This window comes from Anser brachyrhynchus (genome assembly GCF_964034855.1).
Source record: "Anser brachyrhynchus genome assembly, chromosome: 18".
NCBI classification, from domain to species: domain Eukaryota; kingdom Metazoa; phylum Chordata; class Aves; order Anseriformes; family Anatidae; genus Anser; species Anser brachyrhynchus.
Genome location: NC_137711.1, coordinates 717158 through 744559, shown reverse-complemented (window position 1 = coordinate 744559; position 27402 = coordinate 717158). Strand labels below are relative to the sequence as shown.

At 59.3% G+C, this 27402-nt stretch overlaps 4 protein-coding genes across 8 annotated transcripts in view; 2 read left to right on the top strand and 2 right to left on the bottom strand.

The window, feature by feature from the left end:
* The first annotated feature begins 71 nt into the window (after positions 1–71).
* On the top strand, positions 72–4860 carry CBX8 (chromobox 8). 2 transcript variants are annotated; one of them, XM_080560561.1, is made up of 5 exons: positions 72–230; positions 808–851; positions 1051–1116; positions 1191–1281; positions 1494–3177. In XM_080560561.1, the coding sequence occupies exons 1-5, from the start codon at positions 162–164 to the stop codon at positions 2331–2333; spliced, it is 1110 nt and encodes a 369-aa protein (XP_080416687.1). In that variant the 5' UTR covers positions 72–161; the 3' UTR covers positions 2334–3177. The 2 variants fall into 2 exon arrangements, with proteins under 2 accessions (XP_080416687.1, XP_080416688.1); XM_080560562.1 differs by having other exon boundaries at positions 73–230; positions 1215–1281; positions 1494–4860.
* A 1365-nt stretch (positions 4861–6225) lies between these two features.
* On the bottom strand, positions 6226–15652 carry CBX2 (chromobox 2). 2 transcript variants are annotated; one of them, XR_013940703.1, is made up of 6 exons: positions 15472–15652; positions 15343–15386; positions 14741–14806; positions 12669–12738; positions 7417–12163; positions 6226–6756 (listed from the first exon to the last, which is right to left on the bottom strand). XR_013940703.1 is itself a non-coding variant. In XM_080560941.1 (5 exons), exons 1-5 carry the CDS (start codon positions 15541–15543, stop codon positions 10829–10831), a joined length of 1587 nt encoding a protein of 528 aa, XP_080417067.1. In that variant the 5' UTR covers positions 15544–15652; the 3' UTR covers positions 6816–10828. The 2 variants fall into 2 exon arrangements, 1 of the variants encoding a protein (XP_080417067.1); XM_080560941.1 differs by lacking the exon at positions 6226–6756 and having other exon boundaries at positions 6816–12163.
* A 193-nt stretch (positions 15653–15845) lies between these two features.
* RBFOX3 (RNA binding fox-1 homolog 3) overlaps positions 15846–27402 on the top strand; it is a 176006-nt gene continuing 164449 nt past the window's right edge. For all 3 annotated transcript variants that reach the window (XM_080560963.1, XM_080560962.1, XM_080560965.1), the window contains exon 1: positions 15846–16772. The gene's annotated coding sequence lies outside the window, so the exon portion shown is untranslated. The remainder of the gene's footprint in view (positions 16773–27402) is intronic.
* On the bottom strand, positions 16854–27059 carry ENPP7 (ectonucleotide pyrophosphatase/phosphodiesterase 7; the record flags this gene model as incomplete). The annotated part of the gene is made up of 5 exons (XM_080560972.1): positions 16854–23255; positions 23673–23886; positions 24020–24640; positions 25526–25671; positions 26771–27059. The coding sequence occupies 5 exons, from the start codon at positions 27057–27059 to the stop codon at positions 23167–23169; spliced, it is 1359 nt and encodes a 452-aa protein (XP_080417098.1). The 3' UTR covers positions 16854–23166.

Here is a 27402-nt window from a genome sequence, read left to right as displayed (position 1 = left end):
GGAATATTCCACCCGGCTCCGCCAGCAACAAGTGCGGGGGGGGGGGGCCCGGAGTGGGGGGGGGGGGGGGGGGGGGGCCGCGGCGCTGACGTCAGCGGGCGGAGTATTATGGTCTGGGCTGCGCTGGCGGCTGCCTGTGTGCTGCGAGCGGCCGCGTAAACATGGAGCTCTCGGCCGTCGGGGAGCGCGTCTTCGCGGCCGAGGCCCTGCTCAAGCGCCGCATCCGCAAAGTAGGTGCCCCCCCCCCCCCCCTCCACCGGCGTCCCCCCCCGCCCCGCGCCGCGCCCCGCCGCCGCGCAGCCCCGCGCCAGGCCGCGCCGCCCGCCCCGCGCCCTCCCCCGGCCGCGCGGCGCTGCGGCGGCTCCGGCTCCGGCTCGCGGCGGCGGTCGGCGGCCCGGCTGCGGCTCGGGGCGGGGGGGGGGGGCCCGCTGGGGGCGGTCCCGTCCTCCCCGCCGCATGCACGGGCTCCTCCGAGCGAGCGGGGCGGGCTCCGCCGCCGCCAGCCGGGCGTTGTGCGCGCCGGCCTCCCCGCTGCATGCTGCGGGGGGCTGCGGGGCTGCGCGGGGTGGCTGCACGCGCGTTTCTGTGATTTTTTTAAAAAAATAATTTTTTTTTTGAATTTATTTTTTTGGTGCATTCCCCCCCCACCTCCCGCGCCGCGTCCCTCCCCCCTTGCATATTTTTGACACACGCCTTGGGTGCAGGCGTGTATTTGTTGCATGCATGTAATTGCGTGTGTATCTTTGTTGCGAGCGCTTATCGTGATTTCCCTCCATGCATATTTATTTTTTCTCTTTGCATCTGCAGGGGCGCATGGAATATCTCGTAAAATGGAAGGGCTGGTCTCAGAAGTAAGTCGGCTGTTTATACAATTTTGCAGGCTAGGAACTGTTGGGGGAGATGGCTCATTGTAGCTATTATTTCCCATTGTAGCAGAAAGGAAAGTTGGATCCCTTTCTCTAGGTCACGTATTTTTTTGTTTCTTTTTTTCCTTCCCCTGTTACTCTTTCCCGATGCCTTTCCCTCCCTCTGTGCCCCCGCCCCCCCCAGGTACAGCACTTGGGAGCCCGAGGAAAACATTCTGGATGCCCGGCTGCTTGCAGCCTTTGAGGAAAGGTACAAGGCCTTTGCTAGTCGTAGCCGTTGCACTTGTAAATATGTTGCTGTCTTGTAGCTATGCTGAATTGAAGCTTTGGTTTTTTTAACACCTCTAGGGAGCGAGAAATGGAGCTATACGGGCCTAAAAAGCGAGGCCCCAAGCCCAAAACCTTCCTGTTAAAGGTAAGGAGGCAGGAGCCCCACGTACGTCGGTGCCGCTTTGCCGGGGAGCGGCGAGGGCTGCAGGGAGCGTGCACGGGCGGCGTGCGGGGAGCTGGTCCCTCTCCGGCTCGGATGGAGAGCGCTCGGTGCAAAGGCAGCCCCTCGTGTAAGTTGCAATTACGCACCCGGGTGGCAGGACAATAAAGTCACCGGTTGATTTATCTTCTTTGCAGGCCCAGGCAAAAGCAAAAGCCAAAACCTATGAATTCCGCAGTGACTCTTCCAGGGGGATCCGGGTGCCGTATCCCGGCCGGTCCCCCCAGGACCTGGGCTCCACGTCCCGGGCTAGGGAAGGACTCAGAAACATAGCCCTGGCTCCGCAGGGCAGCAGCAGCAGCAGCACCCCCAAGGGAGACGGCATCCGGGACCGGGTTATCAGGGTGGAAGAGAAGCCTGGGGAAACCCCCAAAAAGAGAGGCCCGAAGCCTAGGAAAGAGCTTTACAAGGACCTGGCGGAGACTCTGGATGCCTCCAAGAGGAAACTGGGGGAGCCGGGGGACAAGGTGGGGGACTACCTCAAGGCCAGGAAGATGGAGGAGTCGGCGGCGGGGGCGGCCAAGTTCAGCTCGGGACACAGCGTCATCCAGCTCGCCCGGCGGCCGGACCCTGACCTCTCCAGCGCCATGTCCAGCCCCAACCGCGTCGAGGTGGGTATGAAGCTGGGGGCCGCCGAGAGCTACGCGCCGCGGGTCGCCAAGCACCGGGCGGACTTTCTGGACCCCAAGGGGCAAGGAGGGCTGGACCCCGGCGGGCCCAAGATCCTGCACAGCGCCGTGAGCCCCGGCTCCGTGGGCAGCCTGTACCGCGACGGCGTGGGCGGCCAGGCGGGGCGGCCCTCCCTCATCGCCAGGATCCCCGTCTCCAGGATCCTGGGGGACCCCGAGGAGGAGTCCTGGAGCCCGTCCCTCAACAACCTGGAGAAAGTGGTGGTAACTGACGTGACCTCTAACTTTTTGACCGTCACAATTAAGGAGAGCAGCACGGACCAAGGATTCTTTAAGGAGAAGCGATGAGTTTCTGTCAGTGGTGGTGCTGGGGATTTTCTTCGGTCTAGATCCAGACAAAAGCTTGGTTAGAGCTTGGTGGGCTTTTTTTTTTCTTTTACTTTATTTTTTTATTTTTTTTAATTTCCTGGAGAGGATTTAGAAACTGTCCTAAATTCATTAACTCATTCTTTTTTTTTTTTTTCACGTCTTACATTTCGTTGGAAAAATTATCTCTAGAGTTATATTTTCTATTAGATGTAAATATGTTATTTAAGAAAAAATGCTTATATATATCTATATATATATATTTCAACTCTGAGTTGTTTTATTTAAATGGAGACAACAGTGACTGCTCAGTTGCTCTTAGAAAGGACAATAAAACTGAGAACTAACGGAGTTCATGCATCTGTTGCAGGAGCCGGTGTACATAATGAGTGATGTTCATAGCTAATTATGTTCTGTTTTTTTTTAACTATTATTTTTCATATGATGCTATGGATGGTGAAGGGGGAAGTGTTACTCCCTCGGAGGGCAAAGTGCCCAGATTTCTTGATTGTGATATAAGGTGTTGCTTGTACAATCAAGTGTGCTGTATCCAGAACTGTTGCCCTTGACAGTTGAAGTAAGCACTTGAATTTACAGTATTGTTGGGGAGGGGGCGTTGCCAGTTTAAAAAAAAAAAAAGTTGCTACAAAATTGGGGCGGGGAAAAGCAGAAGTCCATAAAAAGGTTAAAACTGTTCTAGTGGAGTATTAACTTGAATTACCTTTTCTTGCGAAGGAAGAGGAGGTTTGTGTGTGTAAGATTCCTGAAAGGGGTGATACTGAAATGCACTTTAATAGAATTGTCATAGCAGTTGTGGGAGACAGAACTGAGCTGAGAATCTGTTTTCATTTTGTCTGGTCGCTTGATTCTTTTCCCCCACCCACTTCAAAAAAAAACAACAACTCTGTTTACATTCCTGAAATGCCAGAGAGGTTTGGGAGGGTAGCATGTCACTGCCCATATTTAGATGCTTTATACTGCTATAGAAAGTGGATTTTTTTTTTCCAAACACAGTTCACTTTAGAGTGTTGGAAGACTCCAGATAAAGCGTTTTCTAATATCCACATCTCTGACAAATCCCAGAGCCACCTTTATGCATTCAGAGACAATAAATATTTCCCTTTTCTTACGCTAGTTAAACAATAGCCAAGAGGCTAAATATTCCTGTGCGCAGAGCAGCTCCTGCTGACTCTGGTGGCTTTTTGTATTTTTATTTGCCTGCATATTTCTTCTGGCTCTGGAGGACTGTGCAGCTTTCTCCCAGGGCTCAGGCAGGGCATAGCAGCGGGATTTAATGGCTCTGAACAAAATGCAGCAGCTTCCCTCCGCCAGCATTGACCAGAAACCCTCGGCTGCCCTGCAGAAAGCCCGTGGCAGCGTCTCGCAGGAGGCGCGGGATGCTGCAGCCCTCTGCCCGCCCGCTCCTTCGCTCGCTCTTTCTCTCTAAACTCCATTGCAGCTTAACCAAGGTGAGGAGAGGTCGGGGTCTTTTAGCCCTCCCTAGAAAGGAGGAGAAGCGTTTCCTTGTGTTTTTAGTTGGTGTAGAGCAGGTGTCCTCATGTCCTATCGCATTGATTTGAGCATCTCTGTCGGTTCAAAAGCACAAATCTGTCCAGCAGCCCCCGAGGGCCAGGGCTGGGAGAGATTGGCCTTTTCCATCCTTTCTGATTGGCCCGGTGAAGCTCTTAAACGCTTTCTAATTTGGGGACTGCACATAAGATGAAAGCACATGGGGCCTGACGGGGGGAGGAAGGGGCTCGGGCGAGGAGCAGCCTTCGCCTCTGGTAGGCCCATCTGGATAACTGCGGCTCCACCTTGCTCAGCCCCTTTCCCCTTCCATCTTTTGGGACCTTTGCCTTTGTCAGATGACCTAGCAAGAGGATGCTGTATTGACTGTACAAAGGGAGCCATTTCTGTGATTTATTTTTTTTGTTGTTTTCATTTTTTTTTGTTGTTGTTGTACGGCATATTTTGTAAAATTGAGATTTTTAACTTGGTTTGTACGAAGAGCCGAGGCAAGCAGCGTGCCGGTTTCAGTGCTAGTGCTTGGGCAGCTGGCACGGGAGGTGTTGTCAGATGGACGGTGTTGGGATGTAGCTGCCCTTCCTCCACCTGCTGGGATGCTGAAGGCAGAAAACCACCTCCCTTTGCGGAACAGCCCAGAGCAGAGCTCCTGCCTTGCTCCGCTGCCGGGGCGCGGCGGAGGCTCGGTGTGCTTCACTGCAGCCCTGTGTGTACCTGTATATGTGTGCGGCCATCACACACGTATATAAAGCAAGACATACATGTGGGTGTATATGTGTGTATGTATATAGCGACGTATATACTGAGTGTGTGCGTGGGGGTGTGTGTGTGTGTGAATTATTTAAATCTAAGACTTGTATAAAAAAGATTTGGCTAAATCTCAGTCTCAGAAGTGAAGCTTAACTACGTGTCTTCTGCCAGCCGTGAATGTCCATATGAGACCTGCTTTTTATGTGAGTTTAAATATATACTTTGTAAATAGAAACGTGTCTTTCTCCCGTTTGTGGCCGGGGGGGCGAGGAGCGGAGGGGGCTGGGGCGGGCGAGGGGCGCGGGGCCGGGGCGGGCGGCGGGGCCCCGACGGGGGGGGCGGCCCCGCTCCCTCCCTCCCTCGGCGCAGGGGGGCCGGGAGCCGCGGCCGTGCGGGACCGGGGGCGGCCCCCAGGAGCCGCCGGGGGAGGAAGGGTCCGAGCCGGCACCGGGGCGCCCCCCCGAGCACGGAGGCCGCCGGGCCGGGCTGTCCCGCGGCGCTCGGACGGGGCGGCGGCGGGCGGCCGTGCGCGGCTCCGCTCCGCGCCCGGAGAAGCCCCGGGGCCGCCGCTGCGCCCCGCTGAAGGCGGCCGGGTGCCGGGCTGGGCACGGGAACTGCTCCGGGCCTCGCCGCTCCGCCCTTGAACCGCTCCGGCCGGCGGGGGGCCACGGCGCGGCCTTCCGACGGCGCGGGGCCGGGGCCCCGGTGCGCGGCGGCCGCCCCTGCCCGGCGAGCCCGGCCTTTGTATTCAAATCTCCCTCGGCCGCGCAGCCGGGGGGAAGCGAGGGGGTTTTGTTGTTTTTTTTTTTTGTATTTTTTTTTTTTTTAAGCTGTGTCCTCATTAACCTCCTTTTTCTGCTCCGCTGGGTGAAAGGCGCAGACCCCCTTATTATCAGAGCTGTCAGCATCTGTGCGCGGAAAATGAGTGTCAAGTAGGCGCGGGAGAAAGGGCCGCACAATGGCGCCTTTCTCCCCCGGCCCCAGCGGGGGGGACCCTTTCACACGGGCGCGGCGGGGCCCCAGGCCGGGGCGGTGCGGAGGGGGTGGGGACGGCCCGCGGGGGGGCGGGGGCCCGGCTACCGGAGCCCCGGGACGCGGCCCGAGGAGCCCAGCCCCCCCCGCCCCCCCGGTGTTTCGGACGCCCCCCCGCCGCCCCCCGCCCCGGAGGCTCCGCTCCCCGCCCCCCGCCCCCCCCCGCCCCGGGAACCTCCGCTCCGCGGCCGCCCCGACGGGAGCCCCGACGGCGGAGCCCAGGGCCCGGGCTCGGCCCGTCTCGGGGCCGCTTCGCCCCCAGCCCCTCCACGGCGGCCGGGCCCGGGAAGGCGCCGTCGCCCGGGCCCGTCCGCGGCCGCGCAGCGCCCTCCCCAGGCCGGCCGTGCCCGCTGCGCGCCCCGCGGCTCCCGGCGGCCGCCGCCCCCGGCCCGGCTCCATCCAGCACGTGCGGGGCGGCTCCCGGGGCCGGGGGGGGCGCGGAGCGGAGGCACCTGAGAGCCCGGGGCCGCCGCAGCCCCAGCCCCAACCCCAGCCCTGGCGCCCCCCCTGCGCCCCGCTCAGCCTCCCGCCGGCCGGGAGGAGCCGGGGCCCGGGCCCGGGGAGGAGGCGGGGGGGGGGGCGGTTTCACGGCTCCGCTTCCCCTCAGCCTTCCCTCGCCCGACCCCGGTTCCCGCGGGGCTGGGGAGCACCGGGCCGGGGCTCCCCGCAGCCTCCCGGAGCGGGGAAGGAACGCGGGGCCCCGGGGGGATGCGGGGTCGCAAGGCAGCAGCGGGGCTCCCGCGCTGCCTCCCCCTGCTCGGGCCGGCACAGTGAGCACAGCAGGCTGAAAAGTTAAACAAAATATTTATTGATATACTAAAAAAAGAGCAGTGGAAAAGTTATACAAAAAAAAAAAAACCCCGCCCGACGTAGCATCTCCTAGTGTTTTCCTGCAAATAAATTAAAAGTAGCCTAGAGGTCTAAACTAGCACGAGTGTCCAGAAGCACCAGAAACCACACCGCACGGGCCGCGAGCGAGCTGGCGTGAGGGTGACCGCGGCCCAGGGAGCCCCGCGTCGCTCGGCGGGCCGGGCGGCTGTCCTGCTCCAGCAAAGCACTTAGGCTTTCCCAGGGTAATAACATCTCCAACTTTTGTTCTCTGAAAATAAAAGCAAACAAACAGCTGTAGTTTAAAGCAATTATAAGTGTCATACAGGAACGATTTGGCTCTCTTTTTAATTAAAACATACAAATCAGACCAGTGACTGGCGCAAGTTACAAGAACAATTGTTTGTTTTCACCCAATTTCTTTCAGTAAAAACCTCTCCCGCTCTGGAGCCCTTCACACCCAGATCAGAAACTCAAAGCAAACTGAACCCCCTGAAACCATTCCCGTCCTTCCACGAGCTCCATTTTTTTTTTTTTTGGTACAAATATATATATATAAAAATATACTAGGCTTCTAAGGAAGATGGCTGAATTGGCCACCTCTTCCAGTCCAATGGAAAACAACAAGTATACTTAACCAGATTATGCCTGGAGAAAATATCCATTCAATATACAAATACTGCAGGACTTTCCACATCGGAAACCCCTTAGAAAATGACAAGTGACAAACCTTTAATTGGTTGTTTGACACACAACTGAACACTCAAACCCATAGCAGCAAACTTAAAATAAAAAATAAAAAGGTAGACCTTGAATACTAATGGCACTGACTGGTAAACACGGTCTGCATCAGCTTTCAACCTCTGTCCACAAAAGATTACCGTAAATCACTCACATAATGTGCCTTTGAGAGGCAAACTTCAACACAAACCTTTCACTCAGACGCACGCCAGCGCTGCTGGGAAAGTCAAGGTCCTGAAACACGAGGTCAGGAGGGGCTGGGGAAGGGGGGAGGGATGAGATGAAGTTTAGAAAAATTTCTGGATTATCATTTTCACCATTCTTAAACCTTTGGAATCGAACCAGCTGGTGAGCAGAAAGGCACAATAGCTAAAGCGGTGACAGCAGAGTCCTGCCGCTACCTAGGGCAATGCCTGGGGACGCTGGGTGAAGCCGCTGTGGGGCCGCTCACCCCCCCCAGGAGGGTGTCAGCCTGGGGGGGCGTCAGCCTGGCCCGGGGCAAGCTGCCAGAAGGAGAAAGGCATTGGGGCTGTGATGGGGCACTCTGGAGGGAGCAGCCTCCTCGGAGCTGGTGAGCAATGAACACGCCATCTGCCCTCGCGTCTCATCTCATGCACCTTCTGGGGATGCTGAGTGCCTGACCCCTTCTCAGACCATCCTCAAACGCTTTTCCCCTTCGGCAGCCACCTCGGGACGCCAGCCCCCACATCCCATCCTAGGCAAGAGCATCCCTGCCGGGCTGGCTTCCCCTCGGGAGCATCCGTCAGCCACCTCCGGCACTCGGGGCTGGGTGTCCTGCCGAGGACCCGAGGCACCTCTCCCCGCCGGGGTCGCGGCTGTCCCCAAGCACCCTGCGACCACCCAGCTTTGCATAGGCACAAACCTGTCGAAGGACCGGTGTCACGGACAAGGCTGAAATAAGGACAGTTGCAAAAGGCACATCGTCGTTTAGTTTGGATTTGCAAAGGCCAACTAGCAAACATTTGGTGTGTGGGGAAGAGAGCCGGGCATTGCCTCTGAGGTCCCACAAACCCCTCGGTTCCCCTCCCAGAACCGCGCACCCCCAGCCCCAGCGGAGGCCGCGCCTGGGGCACTCGTTTCTGCTAACACAGGCTGATGTTTCCTTGGACTTTTCAAAGCAACGGTTATGTCGTTTGGCAACGTTAAAGACCACAAGGTAAACATAACAGACTGACATTTTGGCATCGTGGAGCTCCACGGAAACTGTCCTTCAGGAACCCCGTCCGTGGATGAGGCTCACCTGAGGCTCACCTCTTCCCTGGGGCCCTTTGCCTCGCGGAGCAGAGCCCAGCCTGCTGCAGGCACGGGGCTGCACGAGGCCTTCTGCAGGCGGCTTGCAGCAAATCCCCCTGGTCCCCAGCTGCCCGGCACCGTGGTGAAGTGACATTCAAGGCAGCACGGCTGCGCATGGGGACAACTGCACAGGAGCTACAGGGATACCCCCTGGCCCGCCCCAGTTCGCCATCAGCTCCCGTAGGATGCTGCGCTCAGGCTCTAGAACAAAACCATCTCAAAGCCATGACCAACGGGACGGCTGCGGATTAAATAAAAAGCTAAGGGAATCCGTTTCTAGCCCACGGGAGCTTTTCCTGGAGAAGACGGCAGCCACCACACAGGGAACAACGTCCCTTTCGCACCCAGGCAGCAAACGCTGCCATCGCTGGTTTTTCATTTCACCTGAGAATTGCACCACCGGCAGCCAACGCGGCTGTGGTGGTCTGATGCACTGGGGGTTCAGAAACGCGTACCCCTCATTTGGTCTTTTTTCCTCTCTGCTCTCCTGCGGGTACCGACGCTGCAAGTGCCCCTGTCCGCGGCACAATAAGATGCTCGGCCCTGGGGCAGGGCAGTGTGGTCCGGCGAGCGATGAGCCGTGCTGACGCCGTGCCTGCAGCCGCCCCGAGCCACGGCGCAGACCCTGGAGGCACTTCCTAATAACGTACCCAGAGACCTGGCAGACGGCAGGCTTTGCATCTTCTCCAGAGAAGGAGTTCAGCATTAACAGAACTAAAATGACCTCAAATGCTATTAAACTCTGCCTGAACTACTGCTGTTAATTTTGGCTTGTAAGAGTAATCTATAGCAGGGAAAAAGACCTCAGTAAAAAAGCCATTATTGGTTGCAATTACAAGCCAAAATTAACAACCCAGCTGCTGGCTCGGGACCGGAGGGCGAGGTGGCCGCAGAAGATGCCGCTCCTGGAGGCACAGCCCGGGGGGGCAGCAGCAGTGGGTGCCTGCTGCTGACTGCTCTAGGCAACCCGGGCAGGCGTTGTCCTTTGCCGGTCCCGAGCCCTCCAGCTGGAGAAAAATGGGGATGATGAGCACGATTCGACACCGACGAGCATCCAAGGCACGGGGCTTGACAGCAGCACTGGGTCCAGCTGCTTTTTAGCCTAACTCCAGCACCAACCTCAGCCAACTGGGAGTCACAGCACCAACCTACCTGCTGTCAAGAGAGTTTGCGTGCTCTGCAAGACTTAAAAAATATTCCCCAGCTTGGTCCCTGCAAGTGCCTGGACGCTGCTGAGTGTGAGGCCGAGGCGCTACGAGGCCAGGACGAGGCAGAGGAGCGGCTCTGGGCTCACTGGGCTGTACAGCCCCTCAGCTGGACCCGATGCCTGCTGCCCGTCGCCCCTTGCTCTCAAAGAGGCATCTTTCATCATGTCTCATCATCATGAGACCCCTGTCTCATCAGTGTCTCACCATTCAGCCTTTGCTAGACTGGGTTTATTCCCCTCCCTCTAAAAAAGGTTTTTCCCTTAGTAAAAAATGTAAACAATATTTCCTTATCAGCTGGAAACCACGATGGAGGCATCGTGGACTTCACCATCATTGGAACTGACCTAGCCCAGGGGGGTGGCTGGACTTAATGTACCCTGAAAAACCCCCGTACCACAGCCACCCCCCCAGCCCTCGGGTGCTGGGAGCACCAGCTGTCTATTTGGATCGACTTGTGACTGTCCTCGCAGCTTGCAGGTGGATTCACGGCGCGCCCAGAGGAGAGAAGAGGCTCTCCTTTCCTCTCCTTTCCTCTCCCGAGCGTCAGCCTGGCGCGCGGCCCCTCCACCCCTTCTCCCTGCCACCAGAGCCCTACACTGCACGTTCTGCCATTTCAAGCTGCCAAGCAGGGAGAGCCGTGTACGGTGAAGCCTGGCTCAGAACTTGCCAGCCCGTCACCTCCCAGCAGCACGATAACGCCTCTGCTCCTGGCCCGCGGCGCCGGCCCCTCTGCGTGGGGCGCCGGCTCTGGCGGGACGAAGGGCAGCAGGGAGGGACTCCCTCGCGCGCTGGCACTTCTGAGCGGGTTTCACCGTACGTTTCCCAGGCCCTCTGAGCACAAGTCTCAACAGGTCTCGCGGGGTGTGCGTGGGTGCTGCAGACAGTGTCCGAGCTGGCACTGCCTGCAGCACTGGGCGCCACGCTGCAGAGAACGGAGGCAGCCGCTGGCAGGGGCGGACGGTCACCATGCGACTCCCTGCCACGGGGCGTTCACCTAAAGAAAGAAAAACCTGACGGGAGAGCTGGGCAAGGCTAAGGGAGAGGCCCGGGGACCGCCTCCCTCCTCTCCCGCTCCCTGGCTCAGTATTGCCGCAGGTTGAAAAACCCGACGCTGGTGGGGGACTCCTTGACCGTCACTGTGATCAGGTTAGCGGTGACGTCCGTGACGAAGACGTGCTCGATCAGGCTGCGGGTGGGCTTCCAGTCCTGGCTGGTCTGGATGGAGACGGACATGTTCTGACCCACGCCGGGGAAGGAAGCAGAATCCCGATCCGAGTCCGAGCTGGTCTCTTCGCCTGTGCTCACTTCGGAGAGGGCGGCTGGCTTGCGGCTCTCGGGGGCCCCGTGCCCCTCTTGCGTGCTGGCTGTGCCGCCCTTGGCCGAGTCCCTCTCGCCAGCGACCGCCCTGTGCGCCTGCTTCTCGCTCTTGCTGCTGTCCCCCACGCTGGCAGCATTCGATCCGGCACCGGCTCCGCCGCCCTTCGTGATGGCGGCACCCGCGCTCGCCGCTGCACCGGCGCTTTTGGACAGGGTGCTGCACGCGTGGCGAGGGAGGCTGCTCCCCCCGGCTGCGTTCTGCCCATTTTTGACGCTCTGCAAGTTTAAAGCTTGGAGGTTCAGCTCCTGACTGGACGCCAGTTGGCTCCCGGGCACAGCCGAGCTCGCAGGCGTCTTGCTGCCGTTGTGCAGCATTTGGGCTCCTGCAGCGAACCCAGACTTCTGGTCCCCTCCAGCACCGCCGCTGGGAACCTTGGCAGCCTTGGCTCCCTGCATGGTCAGCCCAAGCTCCCCAGATCCTTTCTGGTTCCTCATTTTTAGGTCCAGCCCTAAGCCACTCTTGTTCGATGCCTGCGACTTCAGCGCGAGCCTGCTCAGGGGTGAGGTTTCTGCCGAGCTCTGGTTTTGGGACATCCTGTTCATGTAGTGCACGATGGAGCTCTGCCAGCTGATGGCCCGGTTCGGGCTGGTGGAGCCGCTCTTCATCATGTTGGGAAGGTTTTCTGCCGAGGACCCTCCGGAGCTGAGCCCAGCCAGGGTGCCCGGCGCTTCCTTCAGCACAGCCATCCCTGAGCCCTGCGTGCTGTGCTGGGGCTGCAGCTTCCCCATCAGCTTGGTGCTGCCCCCCACCTCCTTGCGGGACGTTTTCAGCACCTTTGTCAAGTTCACAGTCCTCCGAGCTGCCTTCTGCTCTGGGGGGAGAGGTTTCCGCCCACGCTTCTTTCTGGAAGTGTCTTTCATTTCTGGCTTTGCCACCAGGATCTGCGCTTTCTTCTGGGGTACCGGGTGAGTCTCTCTGCTGCGGGGACCTCTCTTTGCTTCCAGGTCGCTTTCATCCTCTTCATCGGAGGAGGAAGAAGAGGAGGATGTTGAGGAAGAGGAACTACTTGACTTACTTTTTGAGGGCATCTCTGGTTCCTAAGAAGCAATGAGGAGGGACAGGGAAAGAGTGAAGACAAATTATCAAAGAACAGTCATAGACACTGCAAATCCTCCAGCATGGTCTGGCTGGGTGCCCTGGACAAGCACACAGGTTCCTTCCCTGTGTTACCCGAGCTGCTCTCCCTAGATGACACGCGACCTCTGCCAGAAAATGAACCAAGGAGCGTGCGCTACGGCACCGGCCAGGCACAAACACCAGGCGGGACCTGGTGCCCGGGAACTGCTCCGTCTCTTTCTACACCACCACCAGACCAGCGACAAAGAGAAGCCCTCCTGCAGGCATCCCCGTCCAGCTGCCCATCCCTGCACTCTGCAAAGCCTCTACAACAGGGTCCGCAGGCACTACTGTGTCCTCGCCACCCTCCGGAGGCTTAGCGCCCACGACACCGTGCTGTGGGACAGACACCCGCTGGTGCCCCTCAGGGTCAGAGCCTCTCCAGCGCTGTCTCTGCTGTGGATTTCCACCGCCTCCAGGACTCACCACGTGTTTCCTGGGCCTGCCCCTGGGCCGCTTGCCTCTCTTGCGGTTCTGCACTTCTTTCTCGTGCTCCCTGGAAAAAAAAAAATCACAAAAAAAGATTAAGGACTAAGCCTGCAAAAAAACCAAACGAACAAAAACAAACAAACAAAAAAACACACATAACAACTGATTCCTCCCTTTCTTCTGTTATTAAAAAAAATCCTGCTCTGATGCTGTAGGTTCTGCTCCGCTCTGAGCAGCAGCTGGAAGGTGTCCCATACCCTGCAGCCTCCCCGTGGGGTACCTGGGCCGGGCCAGGTAGCAGCACCCTTCCCTTCCACAACCATTTCCAACATTTTGGGGCCACACATCGCTATCAGTATTTAAAATACATCAGGCAGCTGTGCACCTCAGCAGCAGCTTTGGAATGAAAACACCAGGAGCCCGTCCCCCAGCTCTGAGCATTGCTCTGCCAGATGACCTACAGCGACTGGAAGACTCGGGCCAAGAAAGTGAAGAAAAAAGAACTACAAACTGAGAAAAGGGCTACAAAAATGGTGGACAAAGATGGCTGTCCAGGCATCAGGATATTCAGCTGGCTCAGCAAGAAAGCATTTGCCCTGATATACTGGCGGAGAGATGAAAAGAAAAAGTCTCTTGCATAAAACATGGGACTGAACTGCATGGGTGGCTGAAATGTATTTACCAAACAGCTCCGTTCGCCATGCAACACCTTCCCGATGGCTGCCCTAGTCCTGGTACCTTTGTTCGACTGGAGCCAGCCACAGACCTTCCAAAAAGAGGCATCGGTTTTTGTAACGCTGCCCCTGGGAGTGGCTTCCTGATCCGCGGGCGCTCAGCCCGCGCCTTGCAGGGCCCGGGGAACTGGGGCGGCTCCGGCAGCGAGGCAGAGCTGTTTGTTTGCGTCCTCGTTCGCTACAAGAACACTCCCACCGCAAGAAGCTTCCAGTGGTCAGCGATGCACCACAGCATTGCCCACCCCGAGCCAGCGACTTTTCCAATTTGCAGCGAAATTTGCTGCTTTGCCGGCAGAATGGGAACAGGCCAACGGATGCATCCGAACGATCTCTGCTGAGCCCTTCCTTATTTACACACTCGCAGAGCTGTGCTTCCCCTTCCCTGCGAGGAGCAGGCCAGCCGCTGCGCGGAGGAACAGCGAAGGCTCTCCCTGGGATCCCAGCTTTCTCTCTTTCACCGGGCTCATTTTACCTCTGCTGCATCCTTGGCGGGGAGGTGGTGGCCCGGGCCGACAGCCACGCAAAGCCCGGGGTGACCGCACCGAGACCGTGTTCAGGTCACGATACCATTTGGTGTTTCTCCATTTAAAAAGGACAGTGTTAAGCTGTAATACATATGGCTGATTAAACCCGTGCTGTCTGCAATAACCAGCAGCTTCTATTCTTGAAAAAAATGGCTCCAGAAACGAGTTATAATTAAATCCTATCATAAACTTTAATGATTTTTATTAATACGGAGCCAAAATATTTGGCAGCACTGTGCTCAACGTAGCCAGCTGGCTACTTTTCTATCTCCATGCCTGACTCCCGGTGTATAATAGCTGCAGAACAATTGCAGCTCAGAGCTCGGCTCCGTGTCGTAGCCCGGCTCTGGCAGAGGACACCATTTTCTCCCACCCATTACTTCCTCACCCCTCTCGCAGCTATGCCCTCCGTAAATACACGCTGGTGCCTTTCCGAGTCCACCATTTCCGGAGCCGTAGGAGCCGTCTCCCCACCCGGGCGTGCGGTCACCCCCCAAGCCCGGCCGAGGCCCCGGCTGCTGGTCGGGGAACCAGAGCTAAAGGTCTCTGCTGGGGGCTGCCGTGCGCCCATTGTACGGCGAGAGCACAAACAGATTGTGCACAGGGCCATAAATTCTCCGTGTTTACCCAGCCTGGGGAGAGCCGTCCTAGGTGGACCCGAACTGTAATTTCAGGAGATGAACAAAAGAGCCGTGCCACAAAAGGCACGGAGAGCCTCGCTCTGTTGTTTCCACAACTTCCACCGCACGCGCGGCCAATTAGAAGTTAATTGACTTTATCGTTCGTTTAGAAATATTTATGGTTTGCTCACTTCTTTTGGAAAGCGAGGAGCAGTCTCGGATCAAGGATGTTCTCCTCGGGTTCCCAGCTGTTGTGCCTGGAACAGAAGACGGGACTGGGCGAGAGCACGGGACCGCCGCTCGCCGCCCCCCCTCCCCGTTACCGGCCGGGCCCCGGGGAGTTCAGCCGAGGACAACCGGGCCCTCCGCGAGCCCCGGCCCGAGGACCCGGCTCCGGGCCCCGCGCTTCTCACGGCGGCGGCGGTGGGGACGGAGGTGGCCGGGCTCGGGGCGCCGTCGGGGCCCGGGGCGTCCCGGCACCGACGGCCGGGGGCGAGGGGCTGGGGGGGCGCGGGCCGGGGGCGGCCTCGGCGGCGCCGCTCGAGGCGAGCCCCGCGCACCCCGGGGGAGCGGGCGGGAGGGGGACGCGCGGCCGGTGCCTGCCCGCCGGGGGGGCGCCGGCCCGGCCGGGGGGGGGGAGCTCAGCCCCACGCGGCGGCGGGGAGGGCCGGGCCGCGGCCGCGCTTATTTGTAAACAAAAGGAGCGGCGCGGCCCGAACAAAAGCGGCCGGGCGGGCGGCCCCCCGCGCCCCGCACCGCCCCGCGCCCCCCCCCGGCCCCGCGCCCCGCTCACTTGGAGGACCAGCCCCGCCACTTGACCAGGTACTCCAGCTTGCCCTGCGGAGAGAGGCACAGAGAGGCGCGTTAGCGGCGGCGGCGGGGCCGGGGGCGCGGGGGGGGGGGGGGCGCGGCGGGGGCCCACCTTGCGGAGCCGCTTGCTGAGGATGCACTCGGCGGCGAAGACCTGCTCTCCCACGCTGCTCAGCTCCTCCATGGCGCCGGCCGGCCCCGCTCCGGCCCCGGCCCCGGCCGCGGCCCCGCACGCACGCACACACAAGGGGAGCCCCCGGGCGCGCCCCCGACGGCGGCCGCGCGCGCCCCCGCCCCCCCATCCCCGCGCGCCCCCCGGCACAATGCGACGCGCGCGCCCCCGGCGGGGGGGGAAGGGGGGGGCTCCCCAAATTCCCCGCCGGCCAATGGGGAGCGGAGGGCGGGCCGTGACGGCGCGGGGGGGGGGGGGAGGCATTGTCTGCCGCGACCCCTCCCCTTCCTGCCCGCGCGGGGGGCGGCCCGGCCCGGCCCGGCCCGGTGCGGGGACAATGGGCAGGGGCTGGCCCGGTTCGGCCCGGCCCGGTTCGGCCCGGTGCGGGCGCGCAGAGCCGCAGCGCGGCGCTTTGTTCCCCTGGGCGCGGGGCCGGCTGGCGGCGTGTGCGGCAGGGCTGGCTCGGCTGGGCACGGCCCGGCACGGCCCGCACGGTGCGGGGCTGCTGCGGGGCTCCCAGCGCAGCCCGGGGAGAGCCGAGAGCCGGCCCGGTCCCGCCCGGTGTCCGCCCGGTGTCGGCGCGGTGCCGGCGCCGTCCCGCCCCGAGCATCCCGGTCCCGGCCGGGCTCGGCCACCGGCTCCGGGCCGCGGCGTGGCCGGGGACAAAGCGGCGCGGGGCAGCCCCGGGGCACGGGGACGCAGCCCCCGCGCAGCCCCCGGTCGGTGCCGGAGCCGAGGTCGTGGTTCCGAACCGCTCGGCGAGCGAATAAAGGCCGGCGGGGCGGGGGGGGGGGGCCGTCCGGCGGGGCCATCCGTGCCGCGGTGCCAGCCCGCGGGCTCGCGGCCAGGTAGCGCCCGGTCCGGAATCGCTTCCCCGCCGCCCAGCCGAGCCGAGCCGGGCCGAGCCGGGCCGCGCCAAGGAGCGCGCCGCGGCCCCGCGCCCCGGGGCGGGCAGGGCAGCGGGAGCGGCCGCCGCACGGCGGCTGTGGGCGTGGAGCGCCGGGCTCGGTGCTTCACGGGCATGAAGAAGATGAGTCAGCACCGCGGGGAGTTCGCCACCGCGGGCCCGGAGCCTGCGAGCAGCCGCGCGGCGGCCGCGGGGAAATGAAATTTCCGTAGCCCGAACGCTTCGGCGCCCGCGGCGTGCACGGACTGAGCGGGGCCCCCCCCCCAGCCCCGGGCGATGGGGTGTCCTGCCCGCGGGGCTGCCGCTCAGACCCCCCCCGGGACCGCCGCCTCCGGTAAGCGACGCTGGGCTGGGCGAGCCGCTCTGCGCCTCCGCGGGCTGCGGCCGGGCGTTGCGGTGTCCCCGCTGCGGGCGGCGGCGAGGCGGGGGGGAGCCCCTGCGTGGCGGGGGGGGGGGCGGCGGGGGGCCGCTGCCCCTGGACAGGGGAGGCGTTGGGGCGCCGAGTCCTTCCTAGGCGCTCCCCTGGTGTCGGGTCATGCCGCATCTTATTGTTTTCTTTTGACTGGTTTTGTTTGCTGACGACAAGAATAGTTAGAAGCGGGTTTTTTTGGTTTATTTTTTTAAGCCAAACGTGACATGGAAATGTAACCCAGCGCCGCGCTTTTTTTCGTTCTTTAAAGTTAATTTAGCTTTCATCAGCTCTGGTCTTTGTGTGCAGCACGTCTTAAATTTTAGCAAAAAAACGTGCGAGACTTTCCATCCCCGCACACACGAGCCGTGTGCGCGCACAATACGGCATTCACGGCGTTTTATGTGGCAGCTCGAGTGACCGCGCCGGGCGAGGAATGTCAGGCTCGAGCTGCCTCCATCTGGCTCGCAGGCACGGCCAGAAAAGTACCCGAGGAAATAAGCCCGGGTTCCTGCAGCACTGGGTGGGCTCCTCTCCCGGCTGTTCGGCTGCCCCTCGGTGTTGCAGAGCGCCTGGGGAGGATGCAGAAATGCAGTGACTGTTTGCTTCTTTCCCTGAGCAGCGAGGAGGAGGCTGGGCTGGGTGCAGGTGCTTTGTTCGCCTGCTCGCTGAGCCTCGGGGAAGCGAGGTTAGGAGGTGGCGGCGGACCTCTGGCGTTGGGGTCTCGCCGGGGGCTGAGCGGGCAGCGTTTGGATGTGTCTGAGGTGCGGTTGTCTCAGCAGCTTCGTGTATGACCCCTCGTGGCCAGCACCGTCCACTTCATTTCCAGAATAACCGGGTTTCCCCACCGCCGTGCGTCCAGCGCGCCACGCGTGTGCCGGCGCACGCCTCCGCGTTGCTGCCGATCCAAGTTCCCATCGCGAGCGGTGGGAAAAGCTCTGCCTTGCGCCCCGGTCACCTTCTGCAGGCTGGGCTGGAGATCTGCTCTCCATCCCATCCCCGGGGGGTTACTGGGAATGTGCGAGCGAGCTGTCTGGTCTGCACCCGGGCTGCGGCGTGCGCTGCGCCCGCTTCCATTTGGAGCTGCAGTTATTTTGCGTAGTTTAAAAACCATCTTGGGTGCCCGAGGGCAGAGCGAGTGTCTCCTCGAAGCACAAAGGCACTCCGAGCCATGGCCGCAGTCCGGGTTGGTGTGGCCGTTTTCTCAGCTTGATCACAGGTTTCCCATTATTTGATGTCTAATAAAGCTCCAGGTCCTTGAGCCGTGTGGTTAAATGAAAAATCTCACTTTTTTTTTTCTCAGAAAAGAAAAAGAAAAGAAAGGAAAAGAAAGAGAACAAATCAATATAAGCACTGACAGACTGAACTTGTGGCTTTAAAGAGTAGCAAAAACAGGAAGTGAACAAAAAAAATCCCACTTTTTTATATGTTAAAATCTCATGAGTTTTTACATTGCTAGTCTGATCTTTTGTTGCGGGCTCAGCAATGCAAGCGTAGCTGCCTGCCCCTCCCTGGTGCCGGCGGGTGCTGGCCCGGCACAGCCCGCCTTTCTCTTCGTCATTTCGGGATGTTTTAGTGACAAAAAAAATAAAACCGTGCTCGAGCGCCTCTTGCCACTGCCCTTTTGCCATCTGCTGCTGCCTGCAGCTCCCCTCGAAAGGGCAGGGAGCGCAGGTGCTGGGTGGGACCAGGACCGCGCGGGCCGGGGCTGTGACTGAAGGCAGGGGGGTCCCAGCCCCTCATCTGGCAGGGGGGTCCCAGCCCCTCGCCCAGCAGGGGGGTCCCAGCCCCTCGCCCAGCGGCACATTCCCCGCTCCTGGCTCTGCCAGGTCCCAGCGGCGGCGCCTTCCTGGGCAGCAGTGGCAAGGACCCCCCCCGACGCCATAGGGGCTCCGTGCCTCTGCCTTCTGCTGGGGGCAGAGCTGCAGGGGGATGCAGGAGGAAATACCCAGAGCCCTCCCCAGGCTGCCTTTGTGCTGGGTTCAGGGTCCCCGTCCCCGAAGGAGGCTTCACCTCTGAGGGACTTGGGAGCGCGCAGTAATATCGTGGTAGCACCAGCAGGGCTAAGTGGCAGCGAAGCCAGTAACCTCGGCAGTCACTGAGAAAACTTCTGGCGTCTTAATAATGAGATTCCGACTCCTTAACTAATCTGGTGGAATATAATGTTGTAGCTCTTCCCAAGCATGTCAGACATCCCAGGAATGCCGTGTATCGTGTGTGGTGCCGGTAGCGGGGGTGTGCGGCGCTCAGGTGAAGGAGGGAGCATTCCTTGTCAGAGGAAGGTGCTTCACCCAAAGAGCAGAACCTTTGGATGCAGTTAATGATGCTTCTGGTGGACTGGAGGACTTTGGAAAGGGCACAGCAAGCAGGGCTTTAGTAGAGAGCGTGGGGGTCCCTGGCCAGGAAAATTTTCACAGGGTAGTTTCCAAGAGGTGAAGCAGTGCAGGATTTTTGTCTTGCTCCCCAGTCCTGCCATGGGACTACATGGCCCGCTGTGGCAAGCAGAAGTTGAAGCTGCAGTTAAATCCCTGTCGGCAAAATATTGAATATCAGCTTGGAAGTCTTTCTGTGCTTCTTTTCTCCCAGTGGCAGTGTAAGGTTGTGCCCACAGCCCGTGGCTTTGAGGCACTGACCGAGCAGCTCCTTGCTGCACGGAGCGGGGACGCTGCCGGTCTTTTGGGGCAGGGGCTGGGGCTTGCCCTGGGCTGCAGCCCTCGGTGGCCGTGCTGTGAGAGGAAGGTGCTTCTTGCTCGTCTTGTTGCCGACTGGAGTGGGATTTCTTGGGGGTGACGGCCCCTCTGCTCAGAAGGGACATGCCGTGTTGCCCCTTGGAGCTGACACCCCGAGGTCTGGCAGGTGGGGGCAGTGATGTGATGACCGCAGCGTGTCCCGGGTGTGCTCGGTGTGAGCGTGCAGAGCCGTGGAGCGCAGCGTGGAGCGGCAGAAGCCCGCTGCTGGTGCGGTGGCCATGGCTGGGCTGTGCCTCAATGCTGTGCTCCAGCACCCGGTGGCACGGTGGTGGCTCTGCCTGCCTGCAGCTTGCGAAGCGCAGACCCGGGGCAGCGCGGTGCGAGGAGCCCGAGGGCAGGCTGTGGGGCCGGGGTGGTGTCCGCGGGGACACCTGGCCTCTGTCTTTGTGTTGGAGCCACCGGGAAAAGAGCGGTGCCCTGTGCTCCCCTCCTGCGCTGCGGGCTCGGGGGTGCCGGGGGGGTGCTGAGGACCCGCAATATCCCCGGCTCCAGAGGAGGAAGCCGGGGCCAGCTCAGGGGGACGGGGATGCCCCGGTGGCCGTGTTTGTTGTGGGCAAATGGTGGTTGTTTTCCCGAGGCGTGAGCCAATTGAAGCACAGAGATCTGCATGTCATTTGGGTACAGGGCTGGGGACGGAGCCGCGCGACACGGGACAGCAGAGAGCCCCTCGCCTCTGGGCCACGGCGGAGCCCGGTCACCGCAGGGCGCGCTGCCCCCAGCGCGGGCACTTCGAGAGGCAGTAGTTTTCCTGCAAGCTGCATGTGCGCTGTAAATAAATAAATATATGTATGGAGATGTTTGTTGTTATGCTGCCGTCTTGGAGCAGTTTGGACCCCTGGGTAGCGAGCGTCTTTCTAGCGCAGGAAAAAGAAAGGGAAGCAAATGGCGTGGAAATGCATGGCAAATTGGGATGCAATACACAACAGGCCTCTCCCTGCTGCGTGACCCCCGGCCCTGGGGAGGGGGGGCGGTGGGGAATGAATTACGTGGGGATGGGAGGCGGGGGAGGCGCAGCACTCGCGGAGCAGGAATGTTGGTGAGCCCGGCCGCAGGCAGCCGCGGCCGAGCAGTGCCGACCAGCACCAGGTTTGCCGGCGAGGCCGGGCAGGGGTTTGTCCGATGGCTGAGTGGTTGAAATGTCACACGGTGAATGTACACGGTGTGAGATGCGAAGGGAAGGGCTGGAAGGACTCAAAGAAGGACAGCATTTGGAGTGGCTTCCGCATTTTGGATTTTGCATGGGGAGAGGGAGAGGCTGGGCTGGAAACTTCCTGGGCTGGGGAGCAGGGGGTCACCGGTTGGCTTGGACTGAGCCAGCTCTGGGTGTCTGCGGGGTGACACCACCCCACACCCACGTGGAGGGGGAGAATCGGCCTCACCCTGTGACCAGAAGCACCCGTAATTCCGGGGCTGCACAGTCAGAGGGATGGGGAGGGCTGGAAGATTCAAACAAGTGCACGATGTGAATCTCCAGGGCATCCCTTGAAGCGAGCCCACGCATCGTGCTGCGGTCCGGGCTGGAATTCGGGCCGAGTGCTTGGTGGGCTCCCAGGCTGCAGCGGCCACAGGAGCGGGGCTGCGTGGCCCCGTCTTGTTCCGCGTAAAGCTCCGGCTCCGTGTTGTCCCCGAGCAGCGCTGCAGAGGGCAGCCCTCCCCGTGCCAGGCATGCTGAAGCCTCGCAGGAGCTCACCACTATCAGCCGCCCGGCCCACAGCCATCACCGGCCGCTGCTGCCCCGTGCCCTGCTGCTGCCCGGTGAGCACGGCACGGGAGCCGTCGCCCACCGCTCGGTACTGCAGCGGCGCGGCCGGCACAGCCCAGGGCGCTGTTTGCGCTGAGCTGTGCAGAAAGTCCCAAGCTCACCAGCAGGATGACTGGGAAAGTCACCGTGCTCTATCATTATTAATATTATTTTAAATGATATTTGCAGCGCTGGCCCGTGTGGCTCCCCTTTCAGAGCCTCCCCATTGTTTGCCTAATGGGCTATTTACTCTGCATGCTGCTGGCCTGACCCCCACCCCCGATACGGTTTCAAGCCAAACGTTTTCTTCCTGTTTTTCTGAGTGGAGTGTGCGTCTCTTGTTTCATCTTGCTGGGTGAAACCAATGCAGGGAAGGCAGCGCGAGCAAGTCTCTATGGCAACAGATGTTTATCGAGCCCCTGAGATGAGGCACGGGGCTGGGGAGAGGCACTTCAGCATCTGGGATGGGGGCCGGGGCAGCTGCCCCGCTGGTGTCCACTGGGAGGGCAGGGACCGGGGCTCTGGGATGGCAGGATTGTCCTGCTCCCTGTCCTGAGCCCCAGCTGAGGGATCCTGGGCTGCTTCCTGCAGGGGAGGGAACTTTGGCCTCATACAAGGGCCTCCTGCATCCAAGGTGGCACAGGAGGGGGACGGGGTGCCACAAGGCCCAGGCGGGCCCAGGCCGTGTCGCTGCTCCATCCCTCTGCCTCTCCAAAATGCAGCAGGGATTAAGCCCCCCGTCCCAAAGCTCCGAGGAGGAGGATCTACAGCCCAGGATCAGGGCTGCAGGTGGGTGATGTTTCCCGAGCGCTGCCTGGAGTACAGCAGCCGCGGCCTCTCCTGTCTGCTGTGGGTTTTGAGCTTGGGTGGGTGCTGTTTGCCCATTTTTGTCCAGAGCCATAAGGGACAGAAAGTTTTGGATGGACAAACAGAACCACGCTCAAGGCACCCAGGGCTCAGGGCAGGGGCGGGAGACACTGAGCGATGCTGGGATCCCTCTGAGGCTGCTGTGCCCAGTTGCTGCCTTTGCCAAAGCCGAGCTTGTTCTGACCCCGCTGCCACAGCCAGGGGCCCTTGGGCAGCCAGAGCAGCCCCAGCAGCCGGCAGAGACAGGATGAGACCCCTGTCTTCTCCGTGTACCCTGTGCTGGAGTCCAGCACCAACTACAGAAGGTTTCTCAGCACATGCAGAACTTAGATATGCTTTTAATTGCTTTAGAAGCTCATCATGTATTAACTGTCCCTGGTCCAAACCAAGTTGGAGTTTTTCTCCCTTGAGCAGATGGGGAAGTTGGGGCAGCACCGACACAGGATGCTTTTGTCAGAGTCACACTGTGCATCGGTGTCAGCTTCCACAGCCACGCATCCCTGGTGCACACCAGAGCTGGGGAGGGCTTCCCTACCCTGGGACTCAGTAACGCTGGAGGAATGTGGATGAGAAATTTGGGGAGGTTTTGGAACGGGGTCTCCCTGCGCTTCTCAGGCTGTCTTCTTCAGACACGTTCTTCCTCACCTCGCCACACATTTCTGGTAGAGCTGCCTGGAACTTGGAGGCTGTCAAGAGAGGAAAGCACAGCGCTGTTGGTGCTTATTTCTTGTGCGTCCAGCCTGTGGATGTCGGCTGTGCATGCGTGGTGCTGGAAATGCCAGGAAATGAGACCGAGAATTGCTCATCCTGCTAGGTCTCCAGGCATATATGCACGTTGAAGGCAAACAGCAAACTTGCTCCTTCTTTTTCTTGCAGCCAACACACAGGCACATGCCTAACAAGGCAGCACCTCCACAGAGCTTTCTGGCTATCCTTGGAATAAATTACCTCTGCTAGGGGGTTAGTATATTCCTCTCCAGCATTGCAGAGTGAGAGCAATCCCCAGCATCACTGACAGCTTCGTGGCAGCAAGGAGAGGAGTGCTTGAACCTGCAACGGCGAAAGTTCAGCATTAAAGCGGGGAGCCGGGCTCTGCCCGGGTGAGCAGCAGCCCCTTCCCGCAGCATGGAGCTCGTGCAGGGGACTGGGCACAGCAAGCAGCCGCCGCTCTGCATCCCCTGCTCCCTGCAGGAAGGATGCTCCGCTGGCCGCAGCACCTCCCGTTTCCAACCTCTAACGGCTGTGCAGAGCTTTGCCGGGCGTTTTGGGGACGTTTAGACGCCCTTAAAGCGGGAGCTGCCCGGCTGCCGGCTGGCTCAGGGCCGGCCCGGGGCCCGCTGTGCCGGGGGGGAGCGGAGGGAGCCCCCCGGGAGGCTCCGGCTCCGGCCCCGGTCCCGCAGCGGCTGCGGCCGTCGGGCGGCCGCCGCTAGGTGTCGGTGTTCCCGCAGCCATCCGCGGGGCACTCACGCAGCAGGGGCCTGAGGACCTCCAGGGAGCCGTCGTGCGGCTCGGGCGCGATGCCCAGCAGCTCGCAGAGCAGCGCGTAGACGTTGACGCTTTCGAAGGGCTCCGCCAGCAGCCCTCGCTTGAAGGCCGGCCCCACGGCGCGGAAGATGGTTTTCATGTTCATGGCCTCGTTGTCAAAGCCGTGTTCCCCCTTGTTGAACTGGACCTTGATCCGCTGAAAGGGAGGCAGGCTGTGAGCGCCCCGACCCCTCGGCCGCCGGCTCAGCTCCCCGGAGGCAGCATGAGGAGAGAAAGAAAGAGGCAGATCCAAGAAAAGACAGTAAAATGTGTCTGCACACGCATCTTACCCCGTGGATCACGTATCCTGGATCGCTGTACATCAGGAGCGGGGTGATCCGGGAGTTGTTGGCGTAGTGGAATCTCTTTGGAAACTCTTCTTTTTTGTACACATGTAACTTTGGGTGGGCATTTTTCAGGACTGAATACACGTGCTCCAATTTTCCTTCTTTTGGTACCAGCAGTCCGTTTGGTCCATAGTCCAAGAGTTCAAACTGGATGTCTGTGAACGTGAAGTTCTCTACTTTCTGGATGTGAATCTCGTCGGTCTTTATGACCGTCTCCATGCCGTGGTCAGACGTGATGATGAGGTTGAGGTTTGGTTCCAAGCCACTTTCCCTGATACGTTGCCTTAAGTAGCCGACGGTTCTGTCCACCTGGCTGACCATGGTTTTCCTCTCCGTGGACTCGGGGCCGTACTTGTGTCCCGTTGAGTCTGGCTCACCGAAGTAGAGGGCGATGAAGTCGAGGTTGTTCACCGTGAACCATTCCATGACAGTGTCGATGTTCTGTCTCCAAATGGTTTCATTGCTGTAGTTGAATATGGGGGGCTCCACCATCTTCATATTCACTTCTTCCCCTTGATATTTTGCTCGTCCCCCAGGGAAATAGATAGAGCCTGTCTTTAAACCCTGTTAGTGAAGACATTGCACAAACCCACCTGAACTCACTCTGCAGCATCTCTCCATCTGTCAGTACAACAACTACCTACTAATGCGGTTAGTTCATTCAGCCCCCTAATGTCTACCTCTGCCTCTAATGAGGTTTTCTTGCTCATTGCCAATTAAAAGTGATTAATTGAAAGCACTGCCCTTCCCAGAACCCCTCTGCGCTGGTTTCCTCGCTGTGTTAGTAACACTTGCTATGACTTTAGAAAGTGACTTGTTTGTACATTGCATGGCCCCTCTGGCTCCTGACCACCAGAGCGTTACGGTGTGCTGTGCTGCCGTCATACAAGCACTCACACTGAAATCAATGGGGCCAGTTTGGCAGGTAAATACAGGCAAAGGTACGTGTCTGGGGCAAGGTCTCGTGTCCTGTCTCAAAGCCAGATTCAAAGCCTGCTAACATTTGAGGAAGTGCTCAGTGAAGTGCTGCAGTGCTCAGTGAAGAGGGGACCAACCCCCTGCACCAGTCCCCCAAAGGTGCTGGGTGAGGCCGAGGAAATGAGGTACGTGCTTTGGAGCACACTGAGTGCTTGGGCTCGTTATGCTCCCTAAAGAACTGGCTGGGGTTTCCTTGAACAGGAAATGGATAACCTGTTTTATTAATATCTTAATAAAGCTGAAATGCATCTTTTATTTTTTGCTATTTTTAATAGAATTATCATAATTATTCCTGCAAGAGTCTGGGGATTTACATTTTTTTGCTGCTCTAATTAGCCTGTCATTTGCAAGGAGGATGTTAGCTCATGGCCACTAGAGATCGTGGCTTGCCTGTAGCTTTTACTGCACGAGTGCAGGCAGGAGACGCCTGTGTCTCGGGGTCTGCGTGCGAGAGGAGCCTGCCCCACTTGCCTGTCTCTGAGCTGTGATCCAGATGGGCAGGCTGCCGTTGTCCCACCAGCTGTCAATGCCTTGCGTGCTGTAATAGGGCAGCTTCACCCCCGTGCTGGTGTTGAACCACATGTTGTGTATCACCCCGTGGTTCTCGAGGTATTTCCCTGTCAGAAGAGATGGACGAGGCGGGTGTGAGCCAGGCTCCCGCTGGGCTTCCAAGTCCGTGTCTGCTTCTCTGGCTCTCCTTCCCCTTTGCCGGCTGTCCTTTTGCCTTTGCTTTTGCCTCCTTCCTCCACCTGGCTCGTACCAAGTTGGGTGGCCAGGAACAGAGTGTGAGAGGCTGCAGGGGGATGCTGTGAGTCCCAGGGGCCCACGGTGCGGGTGGCTCTCGCCCTGACCCCCCCTCGCCCCTGGAAGCGCAGCTGCCTCCTGCAGTTGCTCTTGCCCTTTTCATCACATTTAGGGTTCACCGTTATGCTGCATTTAACTAATTGCTTTGGTGTTTCGTTTTCTGTTGTTCACAACGGTTGAGGTCAGCATAAAGCAGAAATCCCCTTACAAATGAAAGGCTGGCACTTTGCACTGTCACATTTCATGCTATTTTTTATTATTCTAGTCCTCAAGACTGCACAGTTACTTCTGCATGATATCCCAGTCCTCCTTTGTATTGACGCCGCCTCCCTGCCTTTTCTCATCAGCAGATTTCATTAGCATGCACCACTCTTTTATGCCAAGGTTATTAATGAAAATCTTAAATAAGATTGGCTCCAGAATCGATTCCCCAGGAATTCCCCTGTTACCCTCCCTAGCTTGTCAGTCTCCTTTCAGTATTACCTGCTGTTGCCTTCCCTGCAGCCGGTTACTTACCCACATTAGAGATTTTGTACTAATCTTCATCTTCTTCGTCTTAACTAATGATTTCCCATGTGGCACTGTATCAAATACATTGCTGAAGTCCAGAAAGATGAGATTTACTGCATCTCCCTTATTTAAAAAATCATTTATCTCATCAAATGAGGCTATCAGGTTAGCCTGATGCTATTTACCTTTGATGAATACAGGCTCAGCTTCTGTAACTATTGCCATGTCTCTGACTCTTTTTCCAAAAGTCACATATGCTAAAGCTTACCGCGCTATTGAGGCCAGTCCTTGGGTTGTCTGCTTGACTTAGCTTCCCTTATACCTAAGCCTTGAATTTGCTCTTTCACCGTCACACTGCACCCCCCTTTGGGGCTCTGCTTGCTCTGGCAGGCGGGGACTCACCGGTCAGCAGCGTGAAGTGGCACGGGCTGGTGAGGGTGATAAAGGCAGGAGTCATGTACCGCGCCTTCACTCCCTCTGCAGCCATGGCATCGAGGTTAGGGGTGTCCACGTCCTGGTCATAGTTCCACCGAAAGCCATCGAAGGACACCAGGAGGACTTTGTTGCGGCTGGCTACTTGCTGCACGGGGACACATCTTGCTAAAGAGAGGACAGCAAATAGGAACCCCAGAGAAGCGACCATCTTCTTGCCCTTGAACTGGAGTAGCCCAGACATCCAGAGAGCTCGCATTAATATATGCAGGAAGGGACTAAGTTCAGTCCTTATCTAATCTTGCAAATGCTGATCAGGTGCAGGGCTTCAGCCAGAACTTTGTATCAGAATGATCCTCTTTGTTTTTGTCTAACTGAGCTGGATTAGCTGGGATTTCCTTCTGACTCCACCGCCAAACCTGCCTCCTCCATCCGTGGCGCTGGGTGCTGCTTTATGGCACCCGTGAACGTGAAGTGTTGTTGGTGTGGCTGAGGCCAGCGTCTACAGGCAGCCCCTGTCCATCCGCAACCTCCCTGCTCCCCGTGCTGTCCCCCTGTCCCCCCGTGCCTTGCCCTCTCCCCACTTTGTGCCCTGCGAGCAG